Source organism: Lithobates pipiens, unplaced genomic scaffold, assembly GCF_037356315.1.
Source record: "Lithobates pipiens isolate NorthernLeopardFrog02 unplaced genomic scaffold, aLitPip1_a1.2 Scaffold_25, whole genome shotgun sequence".
Lineage (NCBI taxonomy): Eukaryota > Metazoa > Chordata > Amphibia > Anura > Ranidae > Lithobates > Lithobates pipiens.
The window spans coordinates 55282358-55303867 of NW_027507787.1; the positions used below are offsets into that span (position 1 = coordinate 55282358).

Here is a 21510-nt window from a genome sequence, read left to right on the forward strand (position 1 = left end):
CTGAAAAGTCCTGGAGCGTTTGTGGTCCATTGCACTTCAAAAGTTTTTTTTCCATCATGGTTCAACATGGTTCAACAAGAACATTCAGCACATTTATTTGGACTTTATTTATGTTTTTTGCTTTGTATATTCACATCTGCACTCATCCACACTTGGTTACACATGTGTAATAACATTTGCGAGCACCACATTTTTATAATTTTACATTTCTAGTAGCACTTTGTATGTTGCAGCTGCTTTAGGTTTTTTTTTTTTTTCACCATTCAGCGGGAGTTTAAATTTTATATTTATTTTTATTTTATATTATTCACTGATCGTAGACACGGCTCAGAAAAAGAACTCAGGCAAATATCAACTCCATAGAGAACTGGTGCAGATATTCAGGTGGAAAGGAGATTCCTCCATTTGCCTTTGCATGAGGTTGTTAGGAAAGATGGTCACTTCATTCAAAGGGGTTCCCTATGCCCAGTTCCATTCAAGACTGTTGCAAAACAGTATCCTGTCTGCTTGGAACAAAACGATTCAAGCTTTAGACTTGCCAATGCGGCTGTCCCTAAGGGTGTCCCAAAGCCTCAGTTGGTGTTTGCTAACCCAGAATATGCTGAAAGGAAAATCCTTCAGACCAGTTATCTAGAAAGTGGTAACGACAGATGCCAGCCTTTCGGCCTGGGCAGCAGTGCTAGAAAAGACAACTGTCCAGGGACAGTGGTCAATGACCGAAATTACCTTGCCCATCAACATCCGAGAGATCCGGGCAGCAGGTCTGGCTCTAAGAGCCTGGACATTCAGGTTACGGGGTTGTCCTGTCGGGATCCAATCCGACAATGCCACAGCTGGCTAACATCAATCACTAAGGGGGCACCAGGAGTCCCGCAGCACAGAGGGAGGTGAACCAAATCTGAACCATATCCTAACTTGGGCAGAAAGGAATGTTCCCTGCCTATCAACAGTTTTCATTCTGGGAGTAGAGAATTGGCAGGCGTACTTCTGCAGCCAGCAATTGCTCCTGGGGAATGGCCTCTTCACCCTAAAAAATTTTCGGCTGTTTGCCAGAAATGGCGGACTCCGGACGTCGAACTTCTGGCCTCCAGGTTCAACATGAAGTTGGTCAACTTTGTGTCCAGAATGAGGGATCCACTCACATGCGGGAACAGATGCGTTGATGACCTCGTGGGTTAGTTCTCACTGATTTATGCATTTCCCCCTATTCAGTTGCTGCAACGACTTCTTTGCAGGATCAATCTGGAAAGAAAGCCGGTAATTCTGGTAGCCCCAATGTGGCCCAGAAGGTCCTGGTATGCAGAAATCGTAAAGATGGCGGTGGAGGATCCATGATCCCTTCCACTACGGTCAGACCTACTCACAGGGGCCGATATTCCATCCTACCTTACGAACTCTAAATTTAATGGCTTGGCTATTGAAACCCACATTCTGAAGAAAAGTGGGCTTTCTGGGTCAGTTATCTCTACCTTGATTAATGCAAGGAAGCCAGCTTCCAGAACTATATATTATAGAATCTGGAGGGCTTAAGTTTCCTGGTGTAAATCCAAGGGTTGGCACCCTCGGAGGGTATATCCTAGGCGGAACTCTTGCCTTTCTACAATTGGGGGTAGAGATGAAGTTGGCCTTGAGTACTATTAAGGGCCAAGTCTCAGCTTTGTCGGTCTTATTTCAAAGATCGCTTGCTTCACATTCTTTAGTCTGGGGTTTTATGCAAGGGTTTATGTCAGGGTTACAAAAACAGCTATTTGAATCGATACAGCATATTCCCTGACAAGGAAGTTAGTGTACTTGGTTGTTCTATCCTCAGCAAGGAGGGTTTCGGAATAGGCTGCTTTTTCTTGTAAAGAGCCATACTTGATTATTCACGAGGACAGAGTGGTGTTGCACCCTCGTCCAGGTTTTCTGCCAAAAGTGGTCTCAGGTTTCCACCTGAACCAAGATATTGTCCTGCCATCGTTCTTTTTTTTTTTTTTTTTTTTTTTTTTTTTTCAAAACCATGTTCCAGGGAAGAGAAGTCACTACATTGTCTTGATGTGGTGAGGGAGGTCAAAGTCTATTTAAAGATGACTGCTCAGATCCGGAAGACTGATGTCTTATTTATACTGCCAGAAGGTCCTAAGAAAGGACAGGCAGCGTCAAAATCCACTGTGGATTTAGCAAGTTATAATTCAGACTTATGATTTAAGGGGTAAGATTTCACCTTTTCAAGTCAAAGAGCACTCTACCAGAGCTTACCTGTAAAATCCTTTTCTTGGAGTAAATTATGGGATACAGAGGTCCCTCCCCTCTTTTTCTGGGGTATATGCATGTGTATATTGCTTTGCTACAAAAACTGAGGTGCTCCCGGTATGGGAGGGCTTATATAGGGAGGCAGTTTCCTGTTTAGGGTGTGCCACTGTCCATCACCTGAAGGTGGTCTGTAACCCACATAGTGATCACTCTGGTGCACTGCGTCCCTTGATGTACTCCAAGAAAAGGATTTTACAGGTAAGCTGTTACCAAATTCCTATTTTTAACACTTCAGGACCTGGTTTTGCAATGCCCTTTTGGGGTTGGGTCAAGAGTTAGTTGGTTTACAGGTTGGAATCGGGTAAAAGTCTAGTATTATTATTTAGGGGTTAAGATCAGATTGAGTGATTTACATAGTATATAATGTATTTTAGGTGTGTTTGTTTTTTTTGTTTTTTTATATATTTTTGTTTTTCTGGAGGTAGATTTGTGCCATAATATCATATACAGTGCATAGTGTATGTGTCGTGTTGACGCGTGTCAGTGCTGTAAATGTGAAAGAGATGTACTCCTGTTCACTATTTTGTTGTAAATTCATAAGATGATGAAATGTAATGCTGATATTCCTGTGGCAAATAAACTGTAACCCAACCTTGCCATTCTTCACAAGCTGAGGATCGTGTCCTCTTTATGAATGGCATTGCTAATTTATATTGTGCTTAAGACCCCTTTCACACCACACCGGCCATAGTGTCGGCGGTAAAATGCCGCTATTTATAGCGGCGTTTTGCCGCCGGATTTGCTGCGCATTTTGGCCGCTAGCGGGGAGCTTTTACCCCCCGCTAGCGTCTGAGAAAGGGTTAAAATCGACAGCAATACGCCGCAACAGCGTTGTTTTGCCGGCGGTATTACAGCGCTGCCCCATTGATTTCAATGGGGAGCAGCGGTGGAGGAGCGGTAAACACACCGCTCCAAAGAAGCTGCTGGCAGGACTTTTCCTGACTTCCTGCCAGCGCACTGCTGCAGTGTGAAAGCCCTCGGGGCTTTCACACTTCAGACTATGGTGCAGCAGTTTTAGGGCGGATTGCAGGTGCTATTTCTAACGCTATAGCACCTGCAAAAAGCCCTTCGTGTGAAAGGGGTCTAACATGTAATTCAGTTTATAAGTTCCTATGCCTACTCCTTTATTTCTGCTGCATTGCCCATTTCTTAGACTAAAAAGTTGCTTTATTTATAACCTGACGGTTTCTAAGGAGAAAATTCTAGTGTGAAGAGCTATATTTGTTGCTTATCTGGTGTAAGTCTTCATAATAACATTAGCAGGTTGGAAAAACAGTATGGACTTCATTTTTCAAGTCTTGTCCTATTTGTTTCTAGGAATAATTGGGCATGTCGCTGGAAAAGATTATTAGAGCAACCCTATCAAGCTTTATACAGTCCCATATCCCAGATGCCGATCTCAGGTATGTTCAGTCTGATTGACATCTTTTTTGATGCAAATGCTTACTTTTTCATTAAACTAATATATACTGTAGGATGTATGTGTGCTGGTATTCTGGACTCTAAGGAAATGCGAATTTTTTGGTTTTATTGCTTTCAGTGTCACTGGTCAAGAGGAAGTATGCTAATCGAAGGTTCAGACTTTACTCTGCTGCAGATTTGTTCCAAATCATTGAGCCAAAATGCGTTAAAGTCAGGCACAGCCATTCAATTAGGATTTTTTTAGAGGAAGATCAGTAATATCAGCTACTGTGTTCCTCTCATCAAAACTCTACATATAGCAAAGCTTGCTTACACAGGCACTTTATTATTCAAGATGTCTTTTGGTAGTAAAAGATAACTGGTATTTCTATCATAAATACAAGCTGCACTTTGCACACTGATGGGGGAGCATTGGAGAAGAGCGGACATGAGGTTTGCAATTTAAAGTGTATCTATGGTCAAAATTATAAATCCCATTAATTTCCACGCAGAATTTCAGTTATCTCTGGCTTCTATTAATCTTAATGATCTTGAAGTTTAAAAACTTTCTTTATAGTACATTGTGGGACACAGAGCCAGCTATAACTCATAACTACCTGGGTTATAGGCCACCCACCTACAGGTGACTGGACGCTGGCAAAGGAGACAGGAAGTCCTCCCTATATAACCCCTCCCATACAAGAAGTACTTGAGTTTTTTTTTTTTTTTTTTTTTTTTTTTTTTTTTTACCCGTGTCAGAAGGTGATGGTCACTGATGTGCCCCTGCCATTTACTCAGATGATTCCAGATTGGGATCAAGAGTTTGGTATTGGCTGGATCTGTTCCTTTTGGCTTTTGCAATTAAAGGGATACTACCTGGACCCCGCTGTGATGGAAGAAGTCTGGACACGAGCACAGCCTGTAATGCAATTATGCAGCACTGCACCCTGCTCATGTGCAGTAATAACTGATCGAGGTGTTTCCGGCAGAGTGCTATACAGGTCTAGGGCAGTAGATCCCAAAAAGTGGTATTGGGTCCCTGAAGGTCAAAAAGAGGCATTGCCTGATGTGATTTTTTAAGACTGGATCCTGATCTTATTGTGAACGGATTTGGTGAGTGCCCATGTAGGGTACTGGTACACATTTACTAGGAGTGCACTTTTTTTTTATTTTTTATTTTTTTATGAGGTTCGTGGCTGCCAAAGTAAAGAAGCATGGTGGTGGCCATGTTCTTGGTTTTAACAATGATTGTATAATTATTACTATTATTATTTATATAGCGTCAAGAGTTTTCACAGCGCCTTACAGCATGGGGCCACATAGTACAGTCACAATACAATTCAATACAGGAGGAATAATGGCATGACAGCAGCAGGAAATGTGGTTTAACAAATGGCAGCAACAGTGCAGCATACGCAGAGAATACAACCGCAACTCTCCAGGATACATGTCAGTGGCATGAGGAAGTAGTGAGGTTTCCTCATCTGTGGACCCTGTACATCATAGTACAAAGGAATGGTCATCCACTTAAGCAAGCTTCTGTGGGGAGAGGTGGTAAAATAATGAAAATACCACCCTTGGGTGCATGGCAGCTGCCATAAATTTCCTAGCGATTCCTTTTTACATCATCTAGAGGGAGTGATGTGGGCTAACCCTGAGCAGATGTTTCTTCCTCTAAAGAGGTTTGCTCAGCTTATTTCCTATGGAGGAAATTATTCATGAAGACGTGGGTGACATTTCAGTCTTTTAAGGTTCCAACTGATTTAACGTTTGGAAATATAGCTAATGTATCCTTGGCCATGCAGTTGGTATTATCAGCCATTAGTGTCCACCAAAGTCTTAGGGGGTAGAATGAAGCAGCTAATGAAAGTTGGACACCGCTGACAGGCTAACCTGGGTGAAGGTTTAGCAGATTCCCTCTGGCTTTCTGTCTTACTTTGGATTCTTAAAGGATTCCATTAGAGCTGCACGATTCTTACTAACATGAGAATCATGATTTTTTTATTTTTTTTGTTGCTTAGACGAAAGATCTCGATTCTCTCACGATTCTTGCGGCGTAACATCTTTCACATTATACAAAAAAATGGGGCTAACTACTGTTCAGTTTTTTCTTTTATTTATTAAAGTGTATTTTTTCCCAAAAAATTATGTTTGAAAGACTGCTGCGCAAATGCAGTGAGACAAAATATTGCAACACCTGCCATTTTTTTTCTCTAGGGTCTCTGCTAAAAAAAATATATATAATGTTTGGGGGTTCTAAGTAATTTTGTAGCAAAAAATACAAATTTTAACTTGTAAGTTACAAGTGTCAGAAAAAGTTTTAGTCTTTAAAGAAATTGTAAACCTCCCTGTGGAAGTTGTACCTATTGTTAAGCCTGGAATAAGGCTTACCTATAGGTACTGTAAATATCTCCTAAACGTGTGTTTGTGCAGATGACGTAATCGGTACATGCACTTTGAAGACACTGTGCGCGATGCATACTAGCACATTATGCTTTTACTTTGCAGGGGCTAAGGAAGGAAGTAAAATAAGGATGAGCTCAGGCGCGTTCGCATGGACCACACGCAGAGCCCGCCAGGAAGTTGGAGCAGTGCTGCGCTAATCACAGGCAGTGAGACATTCCCCCGATGTGCAGCTGCAGAGATTGGGCAATGTCTCACTGCCTGTCAGCGCTGCGCCGACTTCCTGGTGGGCTCTGCACGTGGTCCATGCGAACACGCCTGAGCTCATCCCTAAAGTAAAACCCATCTGCAAACCAAAGTTCATCCCTTTGATCTAAATTCTAAAAGAACCAAACGTTATATTGTTTATAGTTATCTCCACCTAAGCAATGGTGTGACACTTTAAAGTTCTATACAAAAGTGTAGCTCTAAACAAAAAAACTGCAAAAATTACATAAACTAAATAACATAACCCCATGGGGTTATGTTATTTAGTTTATGTAATTTTTGCACAGTTTTTTGTTTAGCGCTACACTTTTGTATAGATCGTATATGTTTTCACCTTGAAATATCCATTTGGGTGTGTTAGCAGCTTTTTATTTGGATAGCGCAGTGTTCACTTCTTATTTTTCTGTTGACACTTTAAAGTTGTCAGCTTGAACTCTGCGCTGAATCGAGGAAATGCTGTTTTAAGACTGGGAAGGGGGTTGAATCGAGATTGTTATTTAACAGTTAATCGTGCAGCTCTAAATTCTGTTCAGCAATTTTTGCACTTAGGACTGTGCCCGTCCACTATCGTACAATTTTTGGCTGAAATGCTGGATACTAAGTCTCCATTGCTATGAAGGAGGCGCCCTGTGTGAGTGGGAGAACATTTGCAAGCATTTGCAGAACCCGTGGCAATGGCTATTACCTGACATATGGGTCCCTTTTATAATTGCTCATGGTTGCAGGTTGAATTTCCAGGAATTTCCCTCTACATTTTCAGGCTTTTAAGTGTTTTTTTATGGATCCGCAAAAAAAAAAAAAATTGTTGCTGCTGCAGGCTCTCGATCACCTTTTTTTTTTTCTCCTCTCCAGAGGTTCTTTCGGTTGAAGTGAAAGATGGTCGTTTGTAGTCTTGTCCCCCGCCCACCCGTCTGTCCGTTTTTCCCTGGCTCAGGTGGCGCCCTAAGCAGCTTGGTGTGTGCATTTACTATAAATATAGATTATGATTTTCACAGCAGCCATATTTTGTTCCCTTTACACTAGATTAATACAACGTTGCATTTTGGATTAAATAACGGTGTGAAGAACTGTGGCTGTCACTATTTTAGCTCTTTAAAGGGGATCTGTCACAGAGTTAAATTCCTGTCTCAGAAGCTTCTGATTAAAGCGGCCATATTCAGAAGCACAAACGCATATCACATTTTTGAAAGAGAAAAAGGTAGCCTGGAAATGTTTATTCAGCAGATGGTTCTGGGCAGGATTAATTACTTTTTTTTTTTCTCATCTCCACAGTTCCATGGATGAAGTCTTCTTCTCATATGTAACCGGGTTGTTAGAAGAGCTGGGATCACAAGAGTCCACAGAAGAGGATTTTGAGATGGAAACGTTAATAGAAATGTTGGAGGGCTACATTCCTGGTTTCGCAGAAATTGGGAGGTCTGTATACAAAGCAGTACTTTATACGTTTCTTGCACTGTATTTTAAGCCGAAGAAAGAACATTTTGGGTTCAGTAGGGAAGAGTTAAAGACTGTCAGGTTTCATTGTTGTATTCCTCCCCAGTGTGGGTATATGTCCTGGAGACCTAGAAGGGAATAGGGAAATCTTGTATTGGGGACATTTGTTACAGTGACAATCGTCTTAAGAGGGACTTTCCCTTATTTCAGAGCGATTTCTGCTTACATCTTTGGTTTACGGAACAAAGTAAATTCTCCACAATGGGACACAGATGGCACACAAATCCTGAGAGGGCTTTTAATCCTCCCATTTCTATCCAAAAATATAAGAGTCTAATCATATACACACTAAGTGCTAGGAAGCTGCTTTCGGAGCCTTCCCAAAAGAGTTGAAGCTATTATAGCTGCAAAGGGTGGGTCAACGCAATCGTGAACCCTACAGACTACGACTGGGATGCCATTAAAGTTCATGTGCGTGTAAAGGCAGGAGTCCCAATAGTGTATGTTAGTAACTCAAAGTATTTAGGCCAAAGCATCAATATGACAGACAGGGATGTAGAATTATCAGAAGCAGAGGTTTAGCAATGACACCTCATATATTTTATCTCATTACCTCTCTGTAAACTGGCAATCATGTAATGATATCTTGCTACCTTTTGCAGCGATAAAGTTTATGAAATGATGTTTGAACTGTCTGGGCGGCTAAGTGAAGCGCGTAATAAAGGTATGTGGGAATGTTGTTGGGTTGTTTTTTATTTGTTTTTTTTGTTTTTGTTTTTTGTTATCTGCAAATTTGTTTATTGAATTAAAATATATAATTTTAGGTACCGCAACCATTTTTATACACAGTCTACCCCCCCCCCCCCCATATTTTCAGGGGCTCAAATGTAATTGGACAAATTAATATAATCATAAATGTTAATTTTTAATAATTTGTTGGGAATCCTTTACTGGCAATGACTGCCTGAGCTCTGGAACCCATGCACACTGCCAAAGACTGGGTTTTCTCCTTTGCCAGGCTCTAACCGCAGCTGTCTTCAGTTTTTTGTAAGTCTTTCTGCCTTTAGGTTTGCTTTCAGCGAGTGAAATGCATGCTCAATTGGGTTGAGATCAGGTGATTTGAATATTCCACTTCTTTTCCTTCAAAAGCTCCTTGGTTGCTTTTGCAATGTGTTTTGGATTATTGTCCATCTGTACTGTGAAGCGCCATCCAAGTAACTTTGCTGCATTTGGCTGAATATGGACTGACAGTGTATCTCTAAACACTGCAGAGATAAACTGGCTGCTTCTGTCACATAATCAATAAACACCAATGACCCAGTGCCACTGGAAGCCATATATGCCCATGCCATCACACTGCCTCCACCATATTTTACGGATGATGTTGTGTGCTTTTGATCATGAGCTGTTCCAAGCCTTCACACCTTTTTTTTCCTGTCATTCTGGTACAGATTAATCTTAGTTTCATCTGTCCAAAGAATGCTTTTCCCAAACAGGTCTTGCTTTTTTAGATGTTTTTTGGCAAAGTCTAATCTGGCTTTTCTATTCTTCAGGCTTATGAATGGTTTGCACCTTGTGGTGAACCCTCTGTATTTGCTCTTGTGAAGTCTTCCCTTGTTTGTAAACTTTGAAATGATACGCCCACCTCCTAGAGAGTGTCCTTCACTTGTCTGGATGTTGTGAATGGGTTTTTCTTCACCATAGAGAGGTTCCTGCGATCATCCGCCACTGTTGTCTTCATTGGCCACTCCTAATGTTGCTGCTATCTCTCGGATGGATTTTCTTACTTTTTGAAGCCTTACAAAGGGGCCCGTTTCACTTGCATGGACTGGACAGCTCCTTTATATGTATGATGTAGGTTCACAGCAGTAGATTCCAAATGAAATTACCGCACTTAGAATAAACTCCAGACCTTTTACCTGCTTAACTGCTTCAGGACCATCCGCCGCAGTTACACTGCGGCAGCTTGGCTCTCCTGTGCGAGCCGCTGTAGCTGTACGTCTGCGCTTTAAGACGCCTCCATCTTAAAGTGCCCAATGTGTGTCCCCGGACCTGATGCGGGTGCCCGGCAGGCGCAATGACCGCTGGGCACCCGCCATTGCTCATTACAGAATGAGAACTGGGATGTGTGTGTGTATAAACACACAAATCCCGGTTTTCTCAGGGGAGAGGAGACAGATCATGTGTTCATACTAAGTATGAACACCAATCTCTCTCTTCCCCTAGTCAGTCCCATCCCCCCCAGCAGTTAGAACACACCTAGGGAACACTGTTAACCCCTTGATCCCCCCCTAGTGTTAACCCCTTCCCTGCCAGGGTCATTTGTACCATTTTATAGCACTGATCGCTGTATAAATGTCACTGGTCCCAAAAATGTGTCAAGTGTCAGATTTGTCCGCCGCAATATCTCAGTCCTGATAAAAATCGTTGATCGCCGCCATTACTTGTAAAAAAAAAACTATAAAAATAAAAATGCCATAAATCTATCCCCTATTTTGTAGATGCTATAACTTTTGCGCCAACCAATAAGCATACCACTTATTGCGGTATTTTAATTTTTTTACCAAAAATATGTAGAATACATATCTGCCTAAACTGAGGGGAAAAAAATAAATATATATATAATTTATTTATTTTTTTGGGCATATTTTATTATAGCAAAAAGTAAAAGATATTGTGTTTTTTGTTTTTGTTTTTTTTCTTTCAAAATTTGTCTCTCTCTTGTCTATAGTGCAAAAAATAAGAACAGCAGAGGTCATCAAATACCACCAAAAGGAAGCTTTATTTGTGGGGGGGGGGAAAAAAGTATGTCAATTGTGTGGATAAAGCGTCGCACGACCGCCCAATTGTCAGTGAAAGCGACGTAGTGCCGTATCGCAAAAAAAAATGGCCTGGTCATTGAGCAGCCAAATCTTCCAGGGCTGAAGTGGTTAATTGATGAAGAAATAACTAAGGAGTAGCCCACACCTGGCCATTAAACAGCTTTTGATTCAATTGTCCAATTACTTTTGGTCCCTTGAAAGGGCGGGGGGGGGGAGCTGTAACTCCCAAACCCTTTCTCCCAATTTGGATGTACATACCCTCAAATTAAACCTGTGAGTGTCATCCCATATCCATTTTATAACTATAGCTTGAATATGTTTTGTTAAATACCTGAAAAAACGAAATCCAAATCTATATGGACCTGTGTGTAATAAATATATATATGTATGTTATTATATAATATTATTTTTTCGGTTGTAGATTTTAAAATGTAATCTATTATTTTTTTTTCTCTGTAATTCACCGACCGACACAGCTCCTCTCTTAGCCATTGGGTTGTATACCTCACCTCTAGGAGAAATACTAGGCAAAGTTGTAATACAACACTCAGAACTTTCAGCTCCGCCCATGGGGGCTGTCCCTTGGGTATCAACCCTCCTGCCTGCTAGGTCTGTGTTTTTTTATTTTTTTTTTAATGCAGAAGCTTTGCTTTTTGCGCAAGATGAATGATCCTGTGATCTTCTATCAACAGCCGGCTGGGTGACAGGCTGGTTCACTTATCCTTGTAGTCTCCCCAGTCCGGCCATCGAGCGTGTGCAGGTCGCAGCTACGGCTCGGCAGGACACGACATACCTCCGCTCCAGAGGTGGTCGGTAAGCTTTTATGCTCCGGGGAGTACATATGACCGGGCTACTGATGTCTGCGTCACAGTATGCCGAGGCCAGTAGCCGTCCCTGTACTGATCAGGAGTAGGTCTACAGTGGCATGTCTCCCAGCTCTTCAGGACTGGTAAGTACAGCTCTCCCTGTTCTGATGGGGCTGAGCAGCTGGGCATTCCCTGGGACCTCGATTCAGGGGGGGCCCCTCACCTCCCTTTATTCTCTTTCCGGTCCCCCATCTCCCTCCCCCCTTCGGGGGGGGGGGGTGCTGCATGCTGCTGAGTGGTGTGTGTGTACCTATATAGGGACTCTGTGGGCTCTCATCTGACATGGGGGGCTGGCTGCATGGTGGTGGTCCTGGGGCCTGTATGGTATGCCCCTGAAAGGTGCCTGTGAGGGTCTGCTGGGAATGGTGCAGCGCTGTGGCTTGGCAGGGTTTTTTTTTTTTATTTCTACCTCATGTTGATGTTTGGCAGTCATTTTAGGTGTGGGCAGAGCAAGCTGACTGTCTGGGCTTCAGCGGCCATTTTCTATGATGGAATGACGGAGTGATCACTTGTAAACAAACCGGCGTCATGTTATGACGCCGGTTCCTCCCTCCCCTCTCTGTACCAATCGGTACAGCGGAGGGAGAAGAGATCGGTGTCAGCAGCGCTGTGGGCTGCATCTGCAGTGCCCACATCGCTGCTCACCGAAATTTAACCCCTCAATTCCCTGCCGATGCCGGCCAATACCCTGCCGATGCCGGCCAATACCCTGCCGATGCCGGCCAATACCCTGCCGATGCCGGCCAATACCCTGCCGATGCCCGCCAATACCCTGCCGATGCCCGCCAATACCCTGCCGATGCCCGCCAATACCCTGCCGATGCCCGCCAATACCCTGCCGATGCCCGCCAATACCCTGCCGATGCCCGCCAATACCCTGCCAATGCCCGCCAATACCCTGCCAATGCCCGCCAATACCCTGCCAATACCCTGCAATGCCTGCCAATACCCTGCAATGCCTGCCAATACCCTGCAATGCCTGCCAATACCCTGCAATGCCTGCCAATACTCTGCCATACCCAGCCATACTTGGAGATACTCCGCAATACTCAGCTATACTCGGTGATACCCTGCAATACCCAGCCATAGACGTCACCCCCCCCCCGCCCTCCGGTGCTTCTACTGACTCGCCAATACGATCAAAGTCAGAATCTTTTTTTATTTTATTTTTTTATTATTATTTTAGGCTCCCCAGCCTAGAGGTGACATGTTGGGTCTTATTGACCCCATATCTCACTGTAAAGAGGACCTGTAATGCCATATTCCTATTACAAGGGATGTTTACATTCCTTGTAATAGGAATAAAAGTGATCAAAAAAAATATTTTTGAGGAAAAAAATGTCAAACTAAAATAAAGTAAAATGAACAATAAAAAATTTTTTTTTTTACAGCGCCCCTGTCCCCATGTGCTCGCATGCAGAAGCAAACGCATACGTAAGTCCCGCCCACATATGAAAACGGTGTTCAAACCACACATGTGAGGTATCGCTGCAAACGGAGCGAAAGCAATAATTCTATCCCTAGACCTCCTCTGTAACTCAAAACATGTAACCAGTAAAAAAAATTTAAAGCATCGCCTATGGGGATTTTTAAGTAGCAATGTTTGGCGCCATTCCATGGGCGTGTGCAATTTTGAAGAGTGACATGTTGGGTATCTATTTATTCAGCATAACTTCATCGTTCACATTATGCAAAAATTGGGCTAACTTTACTGTTTTTATTTTTATTTTTTTTTTAAGCACAAAACATGTTTTTTTTCCCAAGAAAACGCGTTCGAAAAATTGCTGCGCAAATACCGTGAGTGATAAAAAGTTGCAACGACCACCATTGTATTCTCTAGGGTCTTTGCTAAAAAAAAAGTATATAATGTTTTGGGGTTCTATGTAATTTTCTAGCAAATAAATGATGATTTTTACATGTAGGAGAGAAATGTCAGAATTGTCCTGGGTGCTCCAGAACGCCTAATGGCGCTCCCTGCATGTTGGGCCTCTGTATGTGGCCACACTGTGTAAAAGTCTCACACATGTGGTATCGCCATACTCGGAAGTAATAGCAGAATGTGTTTTGGGGTGTAATTTGTGGTATGCATAGGCTGTGTGTGAGAAATAAACTGATAATATGAAAATTTTGTGAAAAAAAAAAAAGGAAAAATAATCTTGATTTTGCAAAGAATTGTGGGAACAAAATTACAAGTTCAAAAACCTCATCATGCCTCTTACTAAATACATTGGAATGTCTTCTTTCCAAAAAGGGGTCAATTGGGGGGTATTTGTACTTTTATGGCATGTTAGGGTCTCAAGAATTGAAATAAGCCGTCAGTACTTCAGGTGTGATCAATTTTCAGATATTGGTACCATAACTTGTGGACTCTATAACTTTCACAAAGACCAAATAATATCCATCAATTTTGTACTTTATTTTTTTTTTTTTTTTTCCACAAAGATTTTATTATTTTTCAAAAAGAAAACATGTAACAAAGATCGTTGTTTGAACAAAAGAAAGCAGGTCAATCAGCAGGATGTATAAACAACAAAAAGAAAAAAAATACACAGGGTACAGCTTATGTATATTACATTGAATACACTGAACCGGCAACACAATCGTCAGAATATAAATCTTAGCATGTGGAGGGAGGATCTTCAATCCGTGTCCCCTCCCTCCCCCCTCCCCAGGCGGCAAAGTGCGGCCCATGAGAGGGGGGGAGTCAATCAAGTGGACCCGGTTCCAATAGAGTACCCTCCGGGATAACTGGGTAGGGCCTAAAAGAAGCCTACTACCTATAGGTAAACTTCGGACATTTCGACGAAATGGGAAAGGGAAGAGGGGCAGGACGGACAAAAGGGAGAAAAGAAGGAAGAAAACAGACAGAACAAGGAAAAGGAAAAGGGGGTCTGGAGGATGCTGCATGTCAGCCAGATCCGGCAAAGCCCACCCCCCCCCCCCCAGGGCCCCCAAGCAGAAATCCACTCTAAACCGTCAGCTGCCGATATCGCGCAGTGGTCGTGAAATGAACCCAACACGCCCAAGTGAAGGAGAATTTGTGTATCCTGTCTTGTGAGGTGTGTATTAGTTCTTCCATTTCTCTAATGGTGGAGACCTTCCTAAGCCATTCACCAATTGTGGGAACGCGAGTTGAACGCCAAAGTATTGGGATACAGAGTCTATCAGCGTTTACCATGTGCATGGCCAACGATTTATAGTATGCTTTTCTTGTCAAAGAAGAGTGGTGTAGAAGGAATTGTTCTGGTGTATAATCCAAATTATATGTTGTAACTTGTGCAATGATCTCACTGACCTCCTTCCAGAAGGGTTGCAACCTCTCACAGGACCACCAGATGTGTAGCATAGTGCCTCCACTCTCGCCACATCTCCAACATGTGTCGGGAACGGAGGGAGAGAATTTATGGAGACGCGCCGGCGTTCGGTACCATCTAGTGGCAATTTGTACTTTATTTTTACCAAAGATATGTAGTAGTATACATTTTGGCCAAAATTTATGAAGAAAAATTACTAATCTGCTAAATTTTATAACAGAAACAAAGAAAAATAATAATAATTTTTTTTACAGAATTTTCTGTCTTTTTTTTTTTTTCTTTTATAGCACAAAAAAAAAAAAAAAACAGCGGTGATTAAATACCACCAAAAGAAAGCTCTATTTGTGTGAAAAAAAGGACAAAAATTTCATATGGGTACAGTATTGCATGACTGAGTAATTGTCATTCAAAATGAGAGAGCACCGAAAGCTGAAAATTGGTCTGGTTATTAAGGGTGTTTAAGTGCCCAGTAGTCAAGTGGTTAACCACTTCAGCCCCGGACCAATTGTCAGCCTAAGGACCAGAGGTCTTTTTACAATTTCGCACTGCACTGCTTTAACTGGTAATTGCGCGGTCATGCAATGTTGTACCCAGACGAAATTTGCGTCCTTTTCTTCCCACAAATAGAGCTTCCTTTTGATGGTATTTGATTGCCTCCGCGATATTTATTTTTTACAATATAAAAGGAAAGACTGAAAATTAAAAAAAAAAAAAAAAAAAGATATCTTCTACTTATTCGAATGAACTAAAGTTTAGTCATACATTTAGGCCAAAATGTATTCAGCGGCATGTCATTAGTAAAAAAAAATGTCAATAAGCGTATATTTATTGGTTTGCGCAAAAGTTATAGCGTCTACAAACTAGAGTACATTTTCTGGAATTTACACAGCTTTTAATTTATGACTGCCTATCTCATTTCTTGAGGTGCTAAAATGGCAGGGCAGTACAAACCCCCCCAAATGACTCCATTTTGGAAAGTAGACACCCCAAGGAAATTGCTGAGGGGCATGTTGAGCCCATTGAATATTTTTTTTTTTGTCCCAAGTGATTGAATAATGACACAAAAAAAAAAAAAGTTTACAAAAAGTTGTCACTAAATTATATATTGCTCACACGTGCCATAGTTATATGTGGAATTGCACTCCAAAATATATTCTGCTGCTTCTCCTGATTACAGGGATACCACATATGTGGGACTTTTTGGGAGTCTAGCTGTGTACGGACCCCGAAAACCAATCACTGCCTTCAGGATTTCTAAGGGTGCAAATTTTTGATTTCACTCCTCACTACCCATCACAGTTTCGAAGGCCATAAAATGCCAAAATAGCACAAACCCCCCCCCCCAAATGACCCCATTTTGGAAAGTAGACACCCCAAGCTATTTACTGAGAGGCATGTTGAGTCCATGAAATATTTTATATTTTGCCACAAGTTGCAGGAATATAAAAAATTTTTTTTTTTTTTTTTTGCACAAAGTTGTCACTAAATTATATATTGCTCACACATGCTATGGGTATAAGTGAAATTACACCCCAAAATAAATTCTGCTTCTCCCGAGTACGCGGATACCACATGTGGGAGACTTTTTGGGAGCCTAGCCACGTACGGGACCCCGAAAACCAAGCACCGCCTTCAGGATTTAAATATAAAACGCTACCAAAAAAAACTGTTAGGGATCAGGCCTGACTCTGCGAACGCTGCAGTTATGTGTTTAGCGTTTTGTAAGTGACAGTGATCGATCGATACTGCACTTGGGTGGGCTGGGCAGAGGGGCAAAACGCAGGTGCTAGCAGGTATCTGGGCTGATCCCACTAACAATGCGTTTTTTTTATTTTTATTGGGAAATCTAAACTGCTGGGGACGCTAGTATAGATCTGATCAGATATTGATCTGTTCAGATACTATACTACTACGGGAGGTGTATGCTTTGCGCGTGGGTGTTAGCGGTACTGGCACTAACCTAGCACTGCCTGGGGCGACGCAGACCCTGACCCTAAAACCTAATTGATATCACCCGCCGGGTGATCAGGGGGTTAAACCTTTATTGGGTAATAAATGGTGGGTGCCCTGATGCTATAAAAAGCAAACTAACCAGAGTCACCCGTAACACTTATACAGTGATCACTGGTGAAAGGGTTAACTAGGGGCAATTGGGGGGTTAAAATCTTTATTAGGTAGTATATGGGGGGTCCCTGACACTATATTAAAACCTGACGGGGAACCTAAATAACTAACTGGCTAACCAGCGTCACCAGTGACACTTATACGGTGATCTCTGGTGAAAGGGTTAACTCTAGGGGCAATCAGGGGGTTAAAATCTTTATTAGGTAGTATATGGGGGTACCTAACGCTATAAAAACCTGGCGGTGAACATAAAAAAAAATAACTAGCTACCTAGCGGCACCAGTGACACTAATGCAGCGATCAGAAAAATGATTGCTTAGTGACACTGGCAAAAGGGGGTGAAAGGGTTAACTCTAGGGGCAATCAGGGGGTTAAACCTTTATGGGGGGGTAGGGGGCTACCCTGGACCTAACACTAACTGCCCTGACAGTTTTTATTGTCACAACTGACACGAAATGCAGTGATCAGTAAATAAATGATCACTGCAATCAGTGACACTGTGACTGGGAGGGGGGGGGGGGGGATTTGTGTGCCTATGTGTACCTACATGTCAGTGTAGTGTTGATGCACTTACTATTATGTTCTCCTCGCAGTCCAGTCAAAAAGACCGCCCGAGGAGAATGACATCAGTCTCCCTGCCTGTGTTTACACTGCACAGGCGGGGGAAGCTTCTCATTCGCCAGGAGGGATCGAGAGGGGATGGCCAGAAACCAACGGCCATCCCCTCATCCCGGATCGCTCCTGAAGCGAAATGGACTGCCGCAGCCAGCGGCCCCCCCACCCTCTGGAAGGCAAGCACGTACATATACGTGCTTGTGCCTGTCGGTGCCATTCTGCCGACGTTCATTGCCATGGGGCGGTCCTTAAGTGGTTAAGTTAATGCACTGTTGCATTACATTCCACAGTTTTTTGTGCGGTTGTGGGTAGTCACTCCTGTTGAGAGTACCTGGAAATTTGTGGTTTATTTCTCCATGCACTGTTCTTTTTTGTGGGTAAAGTTTCACTTGTTCCCACTTGCCATGGTGGATGAAGTGTTTATGCTGTTTTTCCCACCCCTCGTTTGGCACTGCTTGGGGACGTCCCAATGGCTAAGAGAGGAGCTGTGTCGGTCGGTGAATATAAGAGAAAATAGGATTTTTTCTACTCGCCATAAAATCCTTTTCTCTATAATTCACCGACCGACACAGCACCCGCCCCTCCTTTTTCTTTGCGTTGTGCTGCTTGTTGACGTACTGAGGTCTGCTAGCAGGCAGGAGGGTTGATACCCAAGGAACCGCTCCCATGGCGGAACTGAAAGTTCACGACACTACCTGCCTGGAGTTTGCATGTTCTCCCTGTGCCTGCGTGGGTTTCCTCCGGGTACTCCGGTTTCCTCCCACTATCCAAAGACATGCAGGTAGGTAAATTGGCTTCTGTTCAAAATTGGCCCTAGGATATGAATGGGGACCTTGGATTGTGGGCTCCTTGAGGGTAGGGACCAACATGAGTGTGCAATGTACAGGGATAGGGACAATTGTAGACACTCACTCAGGTTGAACTGGATGGACTGGTGTCTTTATTCAACCTAACTAACTATGAAACTATGAGTGTTTTATTACAACTTTGCCTATTATTTCTCTTAGAGGTGAGGTATACAACCCACTGGCTAAGAGAGGAGCTGTGTCGGTCGGTGAATTACAGAGAAAAGGATTTTACGGTGAGTACATCCTGCTATCTGCAGGACAGTGAAGCAAGGACAATAATAGCAGCATCTGAAAAGTAAGCATTTATTTGCAGAACAAAACACAGAATTTCAGTGTATTAAGCACACTGTAATGCAAAGGGGCATTTTTGGACAAAGTATGTGAAGATCAACTAATCCTTTAAAGAGGAACTCTGGGAAGCCAGCTAAATTCACAGTTGAAATGCGTATACTGTGTTTTTTTTTTTTTCCCCCAGCCAGGATCAGGACTCTACTATATCCTGGTTTAGGTCTACAGCTTCCTTGGTCCCCTGCCTGCTCACTGGTAAGAGTCCAGTAGTAGTAGGGGAAATCGGAAGTTGGTTTGAAGTTTGATGGCAGTTCCAGGCCTAGTGTATTTTATGTGACAATAACGTGTTTATAATTTATTTTCAGAAAATTATTCTCCTAAACCATCATCGGAGACTTCAGATTTGGTTGCAGAATCTGATGGCTGTGAACCACCTCAACATAAATTACAGGTGCAACTGGAAGGAGCGGAGGCCCAGGTACTCTCAACATAGTATAATTTATAAATCTGGCTTTTTGCTGCATTAATAGATATTCACAAGGCAAGTGCTTTGCTGACCACCAGCATTTTGTTGTTTCACTGCATTTGAAGTTAGGGGGACACTTGGAAGGATAAACACCTGTTTTGACTGGCTTTTATTTGCATCACACAGGTTTTGCATTCTAACAATCGATTTTTGAATGAATGGACTTTGTCAATCAAAAACCACATTCACTGTTAGAAATTAGCTTATACTAGAAAATATTGGTAGCCTGCTTCTTCTAGTGTTCTTGTCTTTGCGGTAGAAAATTAAGTTTGCTTTGACCTTATTAACAATTAGAAAATTGAGAATATTCTCTAGCTTTACACTGAAATGGAGAGTGGGAGAATCTTTCTTGAGTACAAGACTGTAGACTGTATTTGTAATTCAATGTCTCCACTGCTGTACAGTGCCAAGTGGAAGAAACCACTAAGCCCATCTAATAGAATAAAAGTCAGAGCTCTACATGGAGATCTGTTGTTCCCTTCCAGAGTGCATGCATTATACCAGAAGGATAGTTTTTATATAAATCCAATGTGGTGGACGTGCCCTGTTGTCCCAAGGATTAGTAACAAGTGAAATGGTAGCTTGGCTGATAAAATGGTTCCCTCTGTTGGTTTTAATTGACAAATGTCCATAGAAACTGAAACAAATTGTTTTCCACTTTTATATGTTTTACAGGAAAAAAATGAATTGAAGAAAAATGTTGATGTACTGCTAGAAATGTTCCCATGCTGCAGTTTGCACCAAGCTGAGAAAGTTCTCTCTATGGCTAAAGGAAATCTTGAAGATGCAGTTCAGATTATAGTTGACAGCGAGGGGCAGTTTGACAATGCCTGTGAGCAACAGGTTAGTCCCACCAACTGTGACAGGCTACTATGCCTGCTTTTGATCTGTAGCAACGAGGCTAATTACTATTATGCAGCATTTATATTGTACCAACAGTTTGTGCAGTCTTTTGCAAAATAAAGAGAGGGAGTGTAGTCACAAAACGGTTCAAGAGGGTTAGGCAGGCAATACATTATGCAATTTTCTTTCCTTCAATCAAAGATCCAACAGATAAAAGTTGGAATTTCTGTTAAAATCTTTTTTCCTTTGCAGGTGCCATTTCTCAGCCTGCAGTCGCTGCAATAGGCATCTGTCAGTCCCTAAAGGACCAGTTCAAAGAGACCCTAAAGGAGGTCCCTGCGCAACAGGCCCATGAGTTATCCGAACTACCAAAGGCACTATGTTTTGCCATAGACGCCATGAAAGACTCTTCACCAAGCGTCCCGCCTTGCACTTGTGCTAAAACACATGCGTAGGACCCTGTGGTTAAAAAGTTGTTCAAACGAAGCACCTTGCTAGAAGCTTCTGACTAGTTTCATGGGGAGCGGCTATTTAGGGAGGATTTGCTCAAATACATCCAAATGATTTCTAGTGGGAAAGGTACTCTTTTGCCCAAAAGAAGGTATAAACGTCCTTTTTATATAAACTGACTGCTTCCCCTTGTGCCAAGGGAAGCTGCCTCTAGGCAGTGGCAATGGCCTCCACTGTCAGTCTCTAGAGGAAAGCTTCAGGGTTTAGCGACTTTAATCACATCCGCTATCCAAACGATAGGAAGCATGTTAGATCCCCTTCCCCCACCTTAGACCCCTTATCAAGGGAACAGTGGGTAGAGGATGAGGGGTTACCCTCAGGTGATCAGGAAGAAAGGAAAACGTATTACTCCTCTGCGGAGGAAACAACTGGAGTTGAACCTTTTTTCTGCATCGCAATCTTGAGAGATTGCTGGTACAAATCTCCTCTTACAGAGATGGTTAGTGCCTCTTTCAAGCTACCTCTAGTAGAGTCAGCTGATAGTTCAGTTTCTTCTTAGGTTCCTTAAAACCTTCACCGCCTTTTTTTATGCGTTACCTGTACATGTATAGGTCTACGCAGAAATTCAACAGATCCATTCTAGATTCTGCAGGATCAAGCTGGAAAGAAAGCCGGTAATTCTGGCAGCACCAACATGGCCCAGAAGGTCATGGTATGCAGAAATCGTAAAGATTGCAGTGGAGGATCCATTGTCCCTTCCACTAAGGCCAGACCTGCTCTCACAGGGGCCGATATTCCATTCTGCTTTACGAACGCTAAATTTGACGGCCTGGCTATTGAAACCCACATTCTGAAGAAACATGGGCTTTCCGGGTCAGTTATTTCTACTTTGATTAATGCAAGTCTGGAAGGCTTATGCCCCGTACACACGAGAGGACTTATGTCCGACAGACTTCCAAAGGAGTTCCGCCGGAGTTCCGACGGAGTTCTGACAGACTTTTCGGCCGAACGGACTTG

The 21510-nt window shown here is 42.6% G+C and overlaps 1 protein-coding gene across 2 annotated transcripts in view; it reads left to right on the forward strand.

Annotated features, from left to right (window-relative positions):
* CUEDC2 (CUE domain containing 2) overlaps positions 1–21510 on the forward strand; it is a 74434-nt gene that overhangs the window by 28126 nt on the left and 24798 nt on the right. For both annotated transcript variants that reach the window (XM_077454474.1, XM_077454475.1), the window contains 5 exons: positions 3610–3695; positions 7636–7779; positions 8460–8521; positions 19040–19152; positions 19876–20043. In XM_077454474.1, coding sequence (XP_077310600.1) covers positions 3622–3695; positions 7636–7779; positions 8460–8521; positions 19040–19152; positions 19876–20043 — 561 coding nt within the window. In that variant the 5' untranslated portion in view covers positions 3610–3621. The remainder of the gene's footprint in view (positions 1–3609; positions 3696–7635; positions 7780–8459; positions 8522–19039; positions 19153–19875; positions 20044–21510) is intronic.